At 44.5% G+C, this 15,158-nt stretch overlaps 1 protein-coding gene across 9 annotated transcripts in view; it reads left to right on the plus strand.

Annotated features, from left to right (window-relative positions):
• ralgapa2 (Ral GTPase activating protein catalytic subunit alpha 2) overlaps positions 1 to 15,158 on the plus strand; it is a 92,117-nt gene that overhangs the window by 73,272 nt on the left and 3,687 nt on the right. For 5 of the 9 annotated variants that reach the window (XM_069536356.1, XM_069536362.1, XM_069536359.1 and 2 more), the window contains 2 exons: positions 9,888 to 10,009; positions 12,554 to 12,613. In XM_069536356.1, coding sequence (XP_069392457.1) covers positions 9,888 to 10,009; positions 12,554 to 12,613 — 182 coding nt within the window. Of the gene's footprint in view, positions 1 to 9,887; positions 10,010 to 12,553; positions 12,614 to 13,989; positions 14,029 to 15,158 lie in introns of all 9 variants that reach the window. The other 4 variants (XM_069536363.1, XM_069536364.1, XM_069536361.1 and 1 more) reach the window with 3 other exon arrangements.

Consider the following 15,158-nt stretch of genomic DNA (forward strand, 5'->3'; position numbering starts at 1 on the left):
CCCAAGTTCATTTTGATTATGTGGGCTCTCTGTCTGGGATCTTCAGTTGAACAAGTTTTTATAACAACATCGCCTCCATCATCCCCTTTCCCCCATAAAAGCTTCCAGTTTGAATGGAGCTCAATGCATGCCCACTGGATGATGGCAGGCTCGTGATTAACCCTGGAGTGACTAGCTAATGTCATTGAAGGAGGGCCACCTGGCTGTGAGACTGTACAGTCAGCTGCCACTGAAGGGCCAGAATAGGAGACGACCAGGTGTTGGGCTCCAGCCCCCCTAATTGTTGCCATGTAATAGCCTGCTTGACTGCACAATATAGCCTAGGGGCGAGGATTAGGAAAAAGCTGTTGCCAGCACAGAAGTCCATTTTCTTTTTTGTCCAAGGTTTTGTGTGTAAGTTTCTATCTGTGTGTGCGCACACACATACACATACACACACACGTACAGACTTATTTTGGGCTGAGTGCTCATTATAAGGACAAACTTTAGACTTTCCAAAATAAAAGTGCCTTCCAACTAATATTTTTTCATCATAGCCTGAACCTCTCAACATCAACAGTATTAAGTCATCATTATAACCTTGTGAATAGGTTGGCACAATGTAGGTTTTTGTTCAGACTTAATCTCTTTGTCATCACAATGGCATTAATTGAAATATGTCCAAAATGCAAATATGAGGGCAAATGAGAAACCACTCTCATCCCTAGCAGCTAACCCTCTCCACTCACTGCATTCACCACAGCTGTGATCATATGTAACCTGGCGTTAATCATTATCATTCCCGCAAAATGCCTGGCATTTTGCATAAGGCCAGGCAGCCTAATTGGCCCGATGAACCTTTCATAGAGGGGGCACTGGAGGAACAAGAGGCTTCATGTGCAGCGTGTCTTGGCAGGGGGAAGCAGACGAAGAGCCTGGGCTTTAACACATCACAGTTATTCTGCTGCACATGCCACGAGCATCATTAAAATTGCAAAGGCCTCTGTTCATTTTGTTTTAATATTTCATCAGCGCTTGTCTGAATAGCGTCGTCATAGGGTAAAGATCAGAGCCATTTGGCGTGACTTGGAGTTGCCACACTTGCCTTGCAATTTAGGTGTCAGACTGGTTTCCTAAACGTTTCAAACAGTTTTTGGAACATCAGTGTGCTTTGATTTCTACTTTGCTTTGAGTTGGCTACAGGTGGACAGAAGCTGTATCTACAGCTTGTTAATATTTATCACACTGTAAACTTCATGAAAGTCTGAAGACAGAAGAGGTGAAATGCCGTACAGGTAATCAGATGGATTCCAATCAAAGTCTGGGTCCAGCGTGCCCTTCTCAGTTTCATCATTTGACTTTTTATTAAAAGTTCAAATTGAGATCAGATAGATGCTGTTGTTCCCTGTCTCAATTCTGAACTATTCAAATAGCAGGAACTGGAGGGGAAAGAAATATGACGCACATTCACCTCAGATAGCTCATAAGATGCCCACCTTTGTCCTGACCTAATAATGTTTCCAGAAGCCTGCGGCATTCATGTCACTGTGGTCATCAGCACAGGACAAAAGGGACCTTCAGAGAGAACTCTTACCCAGCCAGTCAAAGACCTGTATCTGTTAATCTTCATCCCTATCAGCCTTTTGTAGCTCATCTTATTATGACTTTCTGTTAATGCACGATGGAGGCCTGTGTGACTGTCTGGCTATAATGGGCCTGTGTTTGATTAATCATGTCCATCCATTGTGTTTCACATCTAAGGCTGCTGTGTTAGGACTCATCAATGGGGACCAGGGTCCTTTTGAAAATGAGATTGGATGCAGACTCACCTCATCTGAATACATAGACACAGTGGGCTTTGATAGCAGTTAATGTTGTGATGAACAATCCTCGCTACAACAAATTATGATGTCACCGGGTATCTTGTGACGGTCCTGTTTCCTCTGGTGTGTGAGGATGACTTGTTGCTTTATCATTTATATTCTGCGAACCCCTCAACAATCAGTGTGTTCTAACATAGTTAAGGGGTCAACGCTGACTTTGGTGTTAGGTGCTACTCTTGTGATTTGTTACAGTGCAGAAATCGATTTTTAGTGTCCCCCAGAGGGATGGTGGGCTGCCAGAGACTTAAGAAAATGGGTGACTACTTCCTGCAGTTAGCTCATAAATAACCCGCTCATGCCAGCCAGTAGACATCAGATTTTGTCTGCAGCTGTGGCAAACCTGTGTGAAATCACTGATGGGCAGTGATGATGTCATAGGTTAGGAGTGATGTCACAGCCATAACTTCCCATCCTGCTGTCTGAATGCCAGATGGACGGTAGAGAGGTGTGGAGGTTGGAGCTTAGAAAGGCTCTTCCTGTGGGAAGCTCTCCCCTCAGGAGGTGTCATTAACCTGGGCTTACAATTTGACCCAACTCCTCTGGGGCTCACAACTTCCAGTTTCCTGGACCTGCTGCTAATTAGACCACTTGTTAAAACTCTCTGAAACCAGCTATCCCTCCAGAGCCTCTGATGTTGTGTGTGTTGGTGCTCGGCCAGAAAAATGGACACACAAACACCTCCACTCATCATAATGCATGTGTGACACATTCAGACATTTTCTGTCTGCCTCTATCTACAGCAAAAAGCTGTTTAATGAGACACCAAGGTTTGAGTAGCTGCCATATAAAGCGGGAGTGGGACACACACACACACACACACAGTCAAAGTCACACTATACAATCACCCTACTGGCTAGTATCTGTCATACCCACTCTCACTTTATCTGTCTGAATCTGTTGTTCCTTCCCACTCTACCATTATTCCTGCAGCCAGCTTTATTGCCACATTCACTCTCCCTGTCCCCATTTTCTTTCTTCCCATGTCTCTCTGCCTAAATGTCTCTGTCTTCCATCCCATTTTTTCCCATAATCACCTCACACCTCTGAGGGACTCTGCTGAGACGAGCTTCACACCTCAGCCCTCGCTGTAACAACAGGTACCGCTGGCACTCACGGCCCGGCCTCTCTCTAATCAACACCTGAGCGGCTTTATCCCTCTTTCTTCCCTTTCTCTTCTCCCTGCCTCTCCACCCATCTTCACCTTCTTTCCCCATATTTCTATCCCTTGTTTTTGGGTCTCTTCCAATCATTGTGTGCATTTTGTTGTGTATACATCATCACATGTCTCTTTTTGCAGAATGAGTAACAGTTCATCCATATGTACTCATTCATTTCTCCATACCAATGCGTCTTGGAAATGGCACTGTGATCCCTGTTGATTTAAACATGTGCCTGTTACATCAGTGTGTAATGGTTGGTGACAGCAGCCATGCATATCATTTAAAGGTGTGTGTAGTTTGGCTTTGCCTCAAATCATTTAGTCAATTCTGACACCTTTTCCACTCAAGTCCCAAACTAAGCAGGAGACTTAAATCATTTTCACACATGAACTTTATCTGGAGTTTGACTCTCACATATGAAAAATCCAGCCGGAGATTCTCCACGTTAACACGTTAATAACAGAAAAATCTTTGGAGTGCTCAGGTGAGGGGTGGAGCAGCGTGAAGGAAGCAGGATATAACATTTCATTTCTGCTGTGGTGATGGCATGTTTTTATCATATGCAGAAATAACAAGTTAATAAGGAAATTCCTACATCAGAAAGATTATCTCCTGTTGTATTCTCACATGGTTCCCAGGGTCTGGCAGGAGAAACTCCACTGAATGTCCACAGCATGTGACTTGCACATTTGTTTTCTCACATACAGCCCCTACGTTTAGTTCCTGGACATTATTCTGAGGTTAGTTAATGTCTGAAAGCAGCTTTGTATCCGTATAGATGGACAGTTTCTGTGTTATATCCAGCAATACTGCTTTGAATCTGCATGCAACATGAAGGTGTGGCAGTGTGCCTGTTGCCAAAAAAATAATGACCACATCTGCCTTTATTTTTTTAACGCTGCTTCCACTGGCACTCTGGTACAACCAAAGCACTCCCCAATCCCTTCCTCTTAACAGGCCAATTATGTGACTGTGGGGAGTCAATGGCACTGTGAGCTACTCCTGAGCTCCTCTCCTCACCAAGGTCAAGCTGACGGGCCCAGGTTAATGGGCAGATGTGGAGCTAAGAGAGGAGGGGGTCAAGCACCCAGAGGCACCCTCCACCTCATCTCTAAACTGCCCCTCTTCACTATAAGAGCCCCCTTTTACTACCAGCGCTCGTACAAACAAGATTAACCTTGGCTGCTGCTGTGTAGATGCCCGAGGAGTGTAGGAGTTGTTTCTCCCCATGCGTGGCAAAGATGTATTTTTTTTAATAGGTTTTGGGTTTTTTTAGACATTCTTCATGTAAAACTCCCAGAAACATTTGGTGTGATGGTCAGCCATGTGTCATCTCTAAATATATTATAAACCTGCAGTATGTCCTGATTGTGTCCAGATTGGGTAAATGTGTGCGTTTTTATATATATTTATTTAAGCATTATAAAAAAATTCTGTGATCCCGAAGACTGCAATAACAAAGCATAATTTCTCAATTGACCTTTAACTTTGCTTTCCACACCTTCTTTCTTTTGCCTGTTTTGTCTTTTTTTACTATGACAACTCTCAAATTAAGCAAAGAGGGTTGTCAGCTTTTAGCAGCGGGGAATCTTGGACAAAAAAAGAGATCAGTGGGCAGTCGCTCTCCTTGCACCCGTGATCCAGCTTCTGTGACTGGAAAGTGGATAGAAATGGAGCTTAAATAGTGAAATGTCAGTAGGGGGCATCTAAGACCCCTTCTAATGCTCCTTTCCCTAATCTGGACCTTCACCCCCTGCCTGGCCTTATCAACAGATTTATGTGTGAGAGTCAGTCTCTATCTCTGTCTGTCTTAGTTGTTTTGTTCATATGTGCAGTCACTGCAAACTGGGAGTTTAGACTGTTTATTGTGCAAATCAAACAGGGTTGGGATAGTATTGAGGTAATATTTTTTCTCATCATGCTCTCAGAATCATTAAAGTGCCAGATGGGCTGTTTTACAGTGGGTTCTTGGTCATTTCCTGACCCATACCCACGTCTTCATGGTCCCAACCAAATAGCATTTCACTGTGATGGAACGCCCTTGAGTGGTGTTTTTATCCCTGTTTGTTGGTTTGTTGGTTTTTTGTTCACAAGCAAGATTAGGCAAAAGTGGAGGATTTATCCAGGATTATTTTACACATTTCTCAACATTTTTAACATTTCAGGCATATTTAGTGAACAGATAACTATGAGAAAATTGGTACAGCTTCATTGAATTTAACGGGACTGTTGAACCATGGCAGACGTATGCACTTTACTGAGTGTCTTTCTTGTCAATTGTTAAATTGTTATATTCATACTTTTTCAGAATCTGTGTCTGAACACAGATTTCTGTGTCTATAATTCTGCTTTTGAACTGTGGGATTTCTTTCTGAAATTCATGTCGCTTTTTTTCAAAACCTTATTGGTATATCAGTCAGGTTTTGCGGTTCCCTGTTTGGTTTGCATTTTGTGCCAGGCCTGCACCAGCTCAAGGATGTAAATGAGTGATCTTCAACATTCCTGCTTATGGTTTCTTGCCTCTCCATTTATTTAGAGTTAATCATGATTATGCATTGAGATTCGTTGCAGCCCTAAAGATTTTTGTGGCCAATGGTGACAAATGGCCGGAAAACTGTGGATATTAGCTGTTTACATTCAGAGTACCTTTAAGCAATGGAGCACCAGCTGAGGCCATGGTGCATCAATGTCCCTGCTGGCTGTGTGTGTGTTTAAAAGATGTTTGAGTGTGTGTCATGGGCCAGTGATGGCGTGAGGCCTTTTGTCAGCATGAGGACGGAGAAACACAAAGACGGTCAGGATGCTGCTCTCCAGAGAGACACCAGTTCAGAGGTCACCATGGGTTCTTTTGGGCGTAGTGTTAGGGTGTGTGTGCGCGGCGTGTGCATGTTGAGCCTGCGAGCCTACTTATGCACAAACGCCTATGTGTGAGCATGTGTACGTGTCTGTGTGCTACGGGTGGGGTTGCACACGGCACAAAATGTATCCCAGTGGACCGGCATTTTTTAAGACAGGTCCCTGTGGAGCGGGAAGAGAAAAGGGGAGAGAGATGGTGATGAGGGTTGGTGGTGGCTTGGCGGATGGGGTCCAGCAGGGATGGAGCAGCCTGCTAATGAAGCGCCATCTGAGGCCTCCATTCACCTTGAACATGGGCCACTGCAGCTGCCCTGACCTTGGCTTTGATCCACAAAGATGCTTGACCCCCACCATTCCCCCAGAGCCACCCCCCTGCCATCTGGACAGCAGGCATGCATATGTATACATACGTGCACACACCCACAGATACATATGTATGTACATGTATGCTGACCCATATGCATGTGCACATTATGTGCCGGCACAGGTATAACGTTTTCAGACTGTGTGCACTTCTGTTTTTTGACCTTTAAGTGGCAGTTTGTGTGTTTGTGCATACTGTTTGTGTACTCTGTGTGTGTGTGTGTGTGTGTGTGTGTGTGTGTGTATTAGATACACATATGTTCAGGTATCATTTTCAGCTGTGGTTAATAGTGATAAACAAAAGACAGGGTGCAAGTAGAGGACAGTGTGGGTAAGAACTGTTATCCAGCAAAACACATTATCTGGAGTATGTTAAATGTTGTCATTAATGGATTGGATTAATTCTTTTAAAAGCTTCTGCTCTGTCCTCAACCTCTAAACTCTCTAACCCCAGCCGATATCAGTTTCTGAACTAAAGTTGTTTCACATAAACTCAGACCTGCACGGGAGATTTCTTTTCTCTCGTTACCGTCTCAATGGTTGCCACGCTCCATAGACATTACATTGGTCTCTCTCTCTTCTCCCTAATAGGAATGCAGCCGCTTGGAACATAGGGCTTCCATGGAAATTCCCAAAGTGCTGCAACACACTCCTCCCACACTGGCTTGTCTTGCTTGTCCACCCAGTTCAGTTGAAAATGACAGTTATGTCACGGGTGACTTGAATTGCAGTCCATCTGTGGAAATGTGGACCTCTCTGCATTTTCCTTTTTATATCCCCCCTGGCTTTATGCAAGTCTTTTATAGCCCAAAATAGAGAGTAGCCCTTTTCAAAACAATAATAGAGTAGAGGCTTTTTTCGCTTTCATAAAACCTGACATTTTTAGTATAACAGTATAACAGTTTGTATTTTGTAAGTTTGTCACAAACCTGAAGCTCTCACTCATCAATAGCTGTTGCTTATGGGTTTTTTTTTCTTCCCCAAAGTAGGTCAGTGTTGGCAGGTTAAGTGTCCATGACATGGACATGCGTCACTGTTCTGGACGTGTCCCTTGATTAAGTTACTGCATGGAGGCAGCAGCATCTCTGCATATGCAGGGGAACAAGCTGTGCCCATGGCTTAGCAATTAGAGACGAGCAGAAAGATGAGGGAGCACAGGAGAGAGAGAGAAGGCAAGACTACGCCTCACCGTGCATCGGCTCTGATTTCTGTGCAGCAATTTTTTTTACCCACAGATAGCATCGTGCATTTACTTAAATGAGCTGATTATGTCTCTCGCTTTCACTCATCTCCAAAAGGCCTCTTATTAGTCTTCCTCTCTCCCTCCCCGCCTGTCCTTCTCCCCCACTGCCTGCCATATTATTTTCCCCTCAGCTCTTGATAATTCCACTCTATCTTCCTTTATTTTATTCTTTTGAAGTTGTTTTTTTCCTTTTCACCAAATATAATCCATTTGTCTAACTTGGATGGAGGGAGGCGGAAGGAAGTAGTGTAGGAGAGGCGTGTGTCGGAGTCAGGGAGAACGTCTGCTCCAGCTGGAGTCAATATTTGCTTAAAGAATCTCAATAACAGGCCTCCAGTCATCTGCATCCCTGATAATGGACAGCCATATGGCTCTGTTGACCCACGCTGTGCAGAGGGTCTCTTTTTCTCCCTCTATCCTTCCTTGTCTTTCACTTATCGGCTTCCCTCTTAACTTCTCTCATTTCTTCTCATCAAGTTGCTCTGTTGTCCTGTATTTAGTTTTCCTCTCATCCCATATCAGCGCACATTTTGTTCTGTTTTCCTTTTTTTTTTTTTTTTACAAACATCCTTTCTCTGTCTGTTATCCATAAAACCCTGGATATGACCCACCACACAGAGCTGTGACCCACGTTACCATGGCAGCAGAGCCCGGGATGCTCGCTCTTTGTCCGACACTGTTTCCAGCAAGTGACAGAAAACAGTGATGTTGCGTGTCTGGCTATGACGGATATATTTGATGGGGAAATGCTTTTATGTGTTTAAAGTTATGCTGCTCTATATCTCCATGTTGGCCCAGTAAAGAATGGTCAACTAGACACAGACTATAAGCTTACAGGTCTGCTACTTATTTCTGTTTGCCTTCCATGTTAAAATGTTGCTTTTCATGTTTTTAACTTTTAATTAAAAATACTAGACAATCATCAATGGATTTCCATGAAACTTGGTGAAAGGATGGTGAATGGGTGAGAGAAGAAATCATTCATCTTTAATATTACAAAATAGGTCATTTTTCTGTAATGCAGCAATTCATGCTATTCCAGTTCTCTTTTAGTCTGTCTTTGTTATATTCTGCCCTCTGTCCATCCCTGTGTGTCCCTGTGAGCAGCTTGGCCATCGCACCCTCTGGTGTGTCCCGGCTCAGGTGCCCATCACCCCCACTTCGCCACGGTTCCCCTCAAAGCCATTGGTCATGGCTGCCTTGGCCCTTGCTGTGGTGGCATGTGCCCACAGCAGGCCCCCTTCCCAGTCACTGTCTCGTCGTATCTATCTAACCCAGACCGGTGCCTCTCAGCCCAGTCCAGCCTATCTCAGCTCAGCCTGGTTCAGCTTTGGCGTCAGCGGCAGCCCACTGCCACTCCACCCTGGCAGTCATAATGAGGAGGGGGAGGGGAGGGGAAGTGTCCGTGCTCAGTGACTAGAGCTGTAAGTGTTTGAGAGTGAGAGTGTGTGTTTTTGTCGAGCAATTTGTGAGGTGTCGTCAATCAAGGAAACATGTCTACAACAGACAGCTGTGAACATAATCAGACTCATTGTCAAACATGTGCACATACTGTTAAATCTCTGACTGCTTCACTGTCATTACGCCGTCAGATAGACATTTTTGCCCCAATAGTTCCCCACACCATATTTTATCCAGCACTTGCCTCCATTCCACAACAGACTTAGCTTGATATATCTATGATAATGATATGATAATGGCCATCAGAATGTTTTCCACCCTCACCCGGCAGCCATTTTGCCGGCTCATTTTTTTTATTTCTTTATTTATTTGAGCTTTCCCATTTCAAATCCAACTATCCATCCTGCATGCTGGCTGCCCAGGCTCCAGTCACTGCTTGTCACTCTGAATTTCAAATGGCTCCAATTTTCCCCCTGATGGCACGGAGAAGTGGCAGGCAGCCCATCGGGGAGGGTGGTCCTAGACATGCTGCCTGCAGCAGGGGTTCTATTAGAGAGAAGAGGGGGAGAGGAGCGGTTCAGAGCATCACGCCAGTAGTGATGTATTCTTTCTTTCTTTTTTTATGATTATTTTGGAGACTGCTGTCTCATTTGGGGCTGTGTGGCATGGCTGATTGTTCCATCTCTGCTTCTGGCTGGGTCGCTGATGGCAGAGCCGCCCTGCCCAGCAACGCTGCCTCTCACTCTCGCAGCTCGCTCTCACAGTTCAGAGTATACCTGCAGTGCAGCCCTGAAAAATTCAATTTGCTACCATTGCAATGATTTTTATTTTTTTACCGATGAACTGCAAAACACAAATGGATGTTTTAACATTATTCTGAGATGTAATAATTTTGGAAGAGCTAGATTTAATTGAATGTGAAGAGAATGTAACTGTACCTTGTTGCCTTTATTTTTTATCTTCTCTCCAACCTCATTATGTTCCTTAACAAGAGCTAATCAGCTATGAGGAGCGGGCACTCTACTTGGAGGCCATTGTTCAGAACCACAGAGAGGTCATGACCTTTGAAGACTTTGCCTCACAGGTCTTCGCCCCCTCTCCTGGCTACCCAATGAGTGGGACAGGTGAGAAATGAACCAACTGCACCGCTCTCATCCTTTATGTTCTTTCCACTCCATCTTTTTCTGTCCCTACATCTCACTACTGCTTCATCATGTCTCTGTCGTTTCCTCTCATGGCTTTTTTACCCCTTCTTACTCATCTCTTTTCTTGCCTCTTTTTCCATATTAATCTTTCCTCCTCCTCCACATCACACCTGTTTGTTCCCTCGCATCCCCCTTCACCCTGCTCATTCTGTCCACTCTTCTTCCACGCCTACGCTCACTGATGAATATCAAACGATGGGCCCCGGCTCTCCATGGCATCCGACTGACTTCAAACACTCCCGCTTTCTCCACTTCCTCCAGCCCCACTCTACGCTACTTTGTTCATCTGTTCTTGTTTCTGCATCTTTTCTGTGTAGTTACTGTCCTATGAATATAAGCAGCCATGTTAAATGGCTGTTGCAATGTGTGCGTGCATGTGCGTGTGTGAAAGAGAGCTCATTCAGACACTTCAGAGATCCAACCGACAAACAGCAGCTCGCGGATGTCAGCACAGCACTCTTATCAGTCCATGATGAATAGAATGGCAAACGTGTCTTATCTTGTTCTTCCTACTTGTAGCAGCTCTGATCGATCTGCTGCAGCACTGAAATCAATACAGGATAGCACTTTCCCACTCTATTGGATCCCCACACACGTTCTGTTTTGACAAGGAAAGCACTCAACAATACCACACCATAGTGTCTCGTCATTGTCAGACCTGTCAGTGCTTGTATGTTTTATAGACATCTTTAAATTTTTTATCCTGTACGCTGGTGTGTGTGTGTGTGTGTGTGTGTGTGTGTGTGTGTGTGTGTGTGTGTGTGTGTGTGTGTGTGTGTGTGTGTGTGTGTGTGTGTGTGTGTGTGTGTGTGTGTGTGTGTGCCTGTCGGACTTCAGATTGTCAGACGTCAGGTGCAATACTCAGGCAGCCAGGAGGTGGTCTGCCACATTTCCATACTCTCCTGCAGAGGTGTAAAATGTTCCCACACTGACTTCTTGTCACCACCTCTCATCCTCAAACCAGAGAGCAAGACTGAAGGAGAAAATAAAGGCTGATACAGATGAATATAGAGGAAGAAAACCATAAAAGCCTCAAATCTTGTTTCGTCTAGTCGGTTCACTGGTGTTACAGACTATTTTAACCATCAGCTTCCTCTGTGACTGGACAGGGATAGGTTAGAGAGGATAGCCAGGCTTGAAAATAATTTTTCACAGCATGGGACACATATCGCTGTGGCTAATGTGAGATCCCGTAACATAATGAAGTCTGTGAGGCTGTTGTGTCGCCCCTCACTGCTGCGGAAACTCGTTCTGAATGGTAATTTGTATTTCTCCGGAATCTGCGCATCTAAATAGATTAATAGATTAATATGAGGGTGTGTGCATGTGCGTGTCTGGCCATTCATATTTTATCCAGAGCTTGCCTGCTTAGTAGGATTGTGTCGTGCAGTTACTGGTTTTGTTTTGTATTTCTTTACTTCTCAAATCACCTTTGTCCAGCCCCTTTCTAAACAAGGGGTTGTTTAAAGGATAGTTTAAAAAAAAAAAAAATTCAAGACTAGTTACAAGATAACAGCACTGACTGAAGAGATCTTCAACCTTTTAGTGAGAGGACATAACCCACTGTGTTAAAGTGTATTGTTAGGTTCAGCCAAAGCCAATGTGAGAATTTCTTTTATAGAAAATCCTCTGTGTGGCATGTACGAGAGGAGCAATTACAGCAAGCAACTAGAACAGCACTCATAAGAGCCAGAGCATTTACCTCCGCCAAGTCCCATTTAATCATTAAGTGATTAATTGATCATTAATTTTCTTCCTTTATTTACTTTATATAAAGTTGGACATCATCCCAAATGTGATGCCCCCAGGTGTCTTCCTACAGTATAAACCCTTCCTCCTCCGTGTGTGCGGATGGGACCTGAGCCAAAATAAAAAACACTTCACATCACACAGTGTTTGATTTTAATTAGTTATTTGATGCTAGGAAATAGGAGGTGAAGCATCATGACTGCTGAGACTGACTCTCGATTGGTAAAGCCCCTCACTATACCACAACTCGGACCTCTGGGTACAAATGACGTCATCGGAGCAAAATTACAGCTTTCGTATCAGGGATATTTTAGATTATGCATGTCAGGATAGTAGGAGGAAGTGGAGATTCATCATCTATCTTCATACAGTCTATAGTTTGGATATATTTTGTACATTTTTAAGTTGTGGCTAAGCCTTTTTTAAACATGACATGTCTAATGCTTTTTGCTACAGTTATATTGCATCTGAATACATCTTCATCATTGTCTTTCATAACTGGTCCTCTGTGTCCCATCAAGCTTCCAGCTTCATTGAGACAGTGATGGCTGGCTGACACTGCTCCTCATTCTCACCCTTCTCCATTGTGCTTCTGTCCTCCTTTTTTTGTCCTGTGTGTGCGTGTGTGTGTGTATGGTTGTATGCAAGTTCACCCATCCACCCTGCTCTGGCTCCCATTGCTGCCACTAACATGTCATTCATGCTCCATGACAGCGTGCAGGCGTTGGCCGGGGATGGTTTGGGACATGGAGTACCCCTGGGCCAAACTGGACTGTAAGACTCTGCCTGCTTCCTCCGCTCTATAGGCATGCCGCCCAGCCACAGCCCATCAACATTCATTCATTCCATTAATTTATTTAGGTCACTGTGAATCCCCTTCATCTTGAACTCTGGGTTTGCACTCAATGTACCTGTTTTGTAAAAGCAAAGCAGGTCTCAGTTTCGAGTACAGATGCTGCATGCATGTTTCCTCCACTGCATTTAACCTCTGCACCTTCCTGTCAGTCAACAACGTCAGTGTCCTCCACAGCTTCATCCTCCATGATCCTGAATGCAACCTCGGGCTACATCCTCACTACTATGTTTTAGTTTGACTGCTGGCCATATTTTGGGTATGAAAAGTCTGGGGCTGCGTTTTAGACGTGCAGAAACGGAAACATTTAGAAACAGAGACATTTAGAAACTCACAACCGCTTGTTGATTGGGTCATCACTTAGCTTTGCAGATTCATCAGGCTCTTATCACATGACCCCCTTGTAGAAGAAACAACTGGTATTAGCCTCAGCTACCAGTGACACAACATGCATCAACAATTACAAGCTGCGGTCTTAGCTTACAGTTAAATTCTGCAATTTACAATGATACAAATGCTCACATGTGGAGGTGACAAGCTATTATTCGAGCAATGCTTGTATACACTGGCACACAAATGCCTTCCAGTGTACACCGGCATGCAGAGTGTACGTTAGTGGTCACGTGATTTGCTTTTTTCATGCGTGTTAGTATGGATGTGATTAAAACTGATCCGGAGCCAAAGCACTCGTGTGGATAGAAATTGTTTTAGTTTGAAAATGTTTGGATGTAGCCTCAGTCCACGACAGCTTCCTGCATGAAGTAGTCCATCGTGTCACATGAACCCAAGTCTTCTTCCTCAGTGTTTTGCCCTCATTGTCAGCTTTGCACAGTTTTTAGTGTTTGGTATTTTGTGTCCATTTTCTCAAAATAACTGCACATGAGAAAACCGGTGCTATGGGATAAAACATAGCAGGCTCTCATGACCCCCTCTCTACCTAACCCTCTCTACTTGTTTTACACTACTGGTGAATGTTGCTCTGACTGTTGCCATGTGATCTGCCCACCACCTGTACTCTGGATTTCATTTGAGTTGAAATCTGTGAGCTGGACAGCTTCATCAGGTACCACCAGACACGTTGTCCTTCAAGGTGTCTCCAGAAACACTTGTTGATCAACTCATCAAATCACTTTGTCTTCTATTAAACCCTCCAGTGAGAAACTAACCACGATGCCACACACGCTGCCTGAACGTGTCCCTCCACTCAGCAGTGTTGTGTTGTGTTTTGCTGCCGTGTGGTTTTGGTGTGTGTCCACTGCTCTCTCACATGATGCTCTACTCTGTTCTTCCCTTTTAGATTAAAAATATCTTAAAGGTCCAAATGTTAATGGCGAAGGTAAGCCCCAAGTCGGACCAGAGGCTTGTTTCCGTCCCGCGGCCTATACCTACACTTTGCTTGTTCACTCATCCTGGCTGCCTTTCCCCACCCTTCCTCTTTTTTTTAATTCAATACTAACCCAGCTTGATTTACTGAGCGCTCTGACAAATGGAAGAGGACAGAGAAACCAGGCTGTTTATTTGAGGGGGGGGGTGTCCTACTGTTTAGACCAGGCTGGTAATTGAGAGAGATGCACAGTGGGGACAATTAGCACCTGACTAAGTAGCAGCATGAACAATACGGCTACACTTCTGGCCCTCGCTTTCTGCATGTGGCACGCCTTTATCTGATCCCCCAGCAAACACTTTTTCTCTTTCCTTTCTCCGCCCCCCCCCTCCTCATTTCCTCCTGTTGGAGTGTGCCTGTTTGCCTGGGGCAGACTCTGAGACTAACACCTGCCGCACTGGAAGACGTCTTTGTCATCCAAAGCCTTGTTTGAACTGCTGCAGAGGGGGACCAATAGGATTGCAGGGCCATTTAAACTCATGTGGGGTTTTTTTCTGTTCTCTCTCTTTCCCTTGGTCTCTCCCTTCTTCTTTATATGTCAAATTAACCTCAGCGTACGGCTGCAAGCGTACGGCCGAGCAAGGGAGTGGAAACACTGGGTTGTAATGGCGATAATGACGACACATTAGCCTCTGCTGGATCTGGGTTATTCTTCTCACTCTGTAGCATACTATGATAATTAACAGTTACATAAGGCCGCACAAAGGAGAACATTGTTTAGAAAGAGATGCAGCCGTGGTCAGTAAGTGCCACAGTGGCAGCGTGGTCTGTTTACAGCAGTATGTTGTAATGGCTGCCAAGTCTGGTGAGTAGGTGCTAAACTAAAACATTGTATTAGCTTTAATAGGCGATTGCCATCCTCCTGTGTATCATACGTCTTTACTGTGGAGGAGTTTAGTTTGTGAGACAAATTGTTTACTGTAGGAATGAGCAGAATACGGGAATGCAGGATTTGTTGTGCCCATAAGGCCAGCCCACATTTTAAGCCAAGCTCATCCCCTTTTTATATTCATATGCAGATTTGAGAATGCACACACACACACACACACACACACACACACATCTCCCCTCCCCTCCCCTCA

The sequence above is a fragment of the Paralichthys olivaceus genome, chromosome 12, assembly GCF_024713975.1.
Source record: "Paralichthys olivaceus isolate ysfri-2021 chromosome 12, ASM2471397v2, whole genome shotgun sequence".
In the NCBI taxonomy this organism is placed as follows: Eukaryota; Metazoa; Chordata; class Actinopteri; order Pleuronectiformes; family Paralichthyidae; genus Paralichthys; species Paralichthys olivaceus.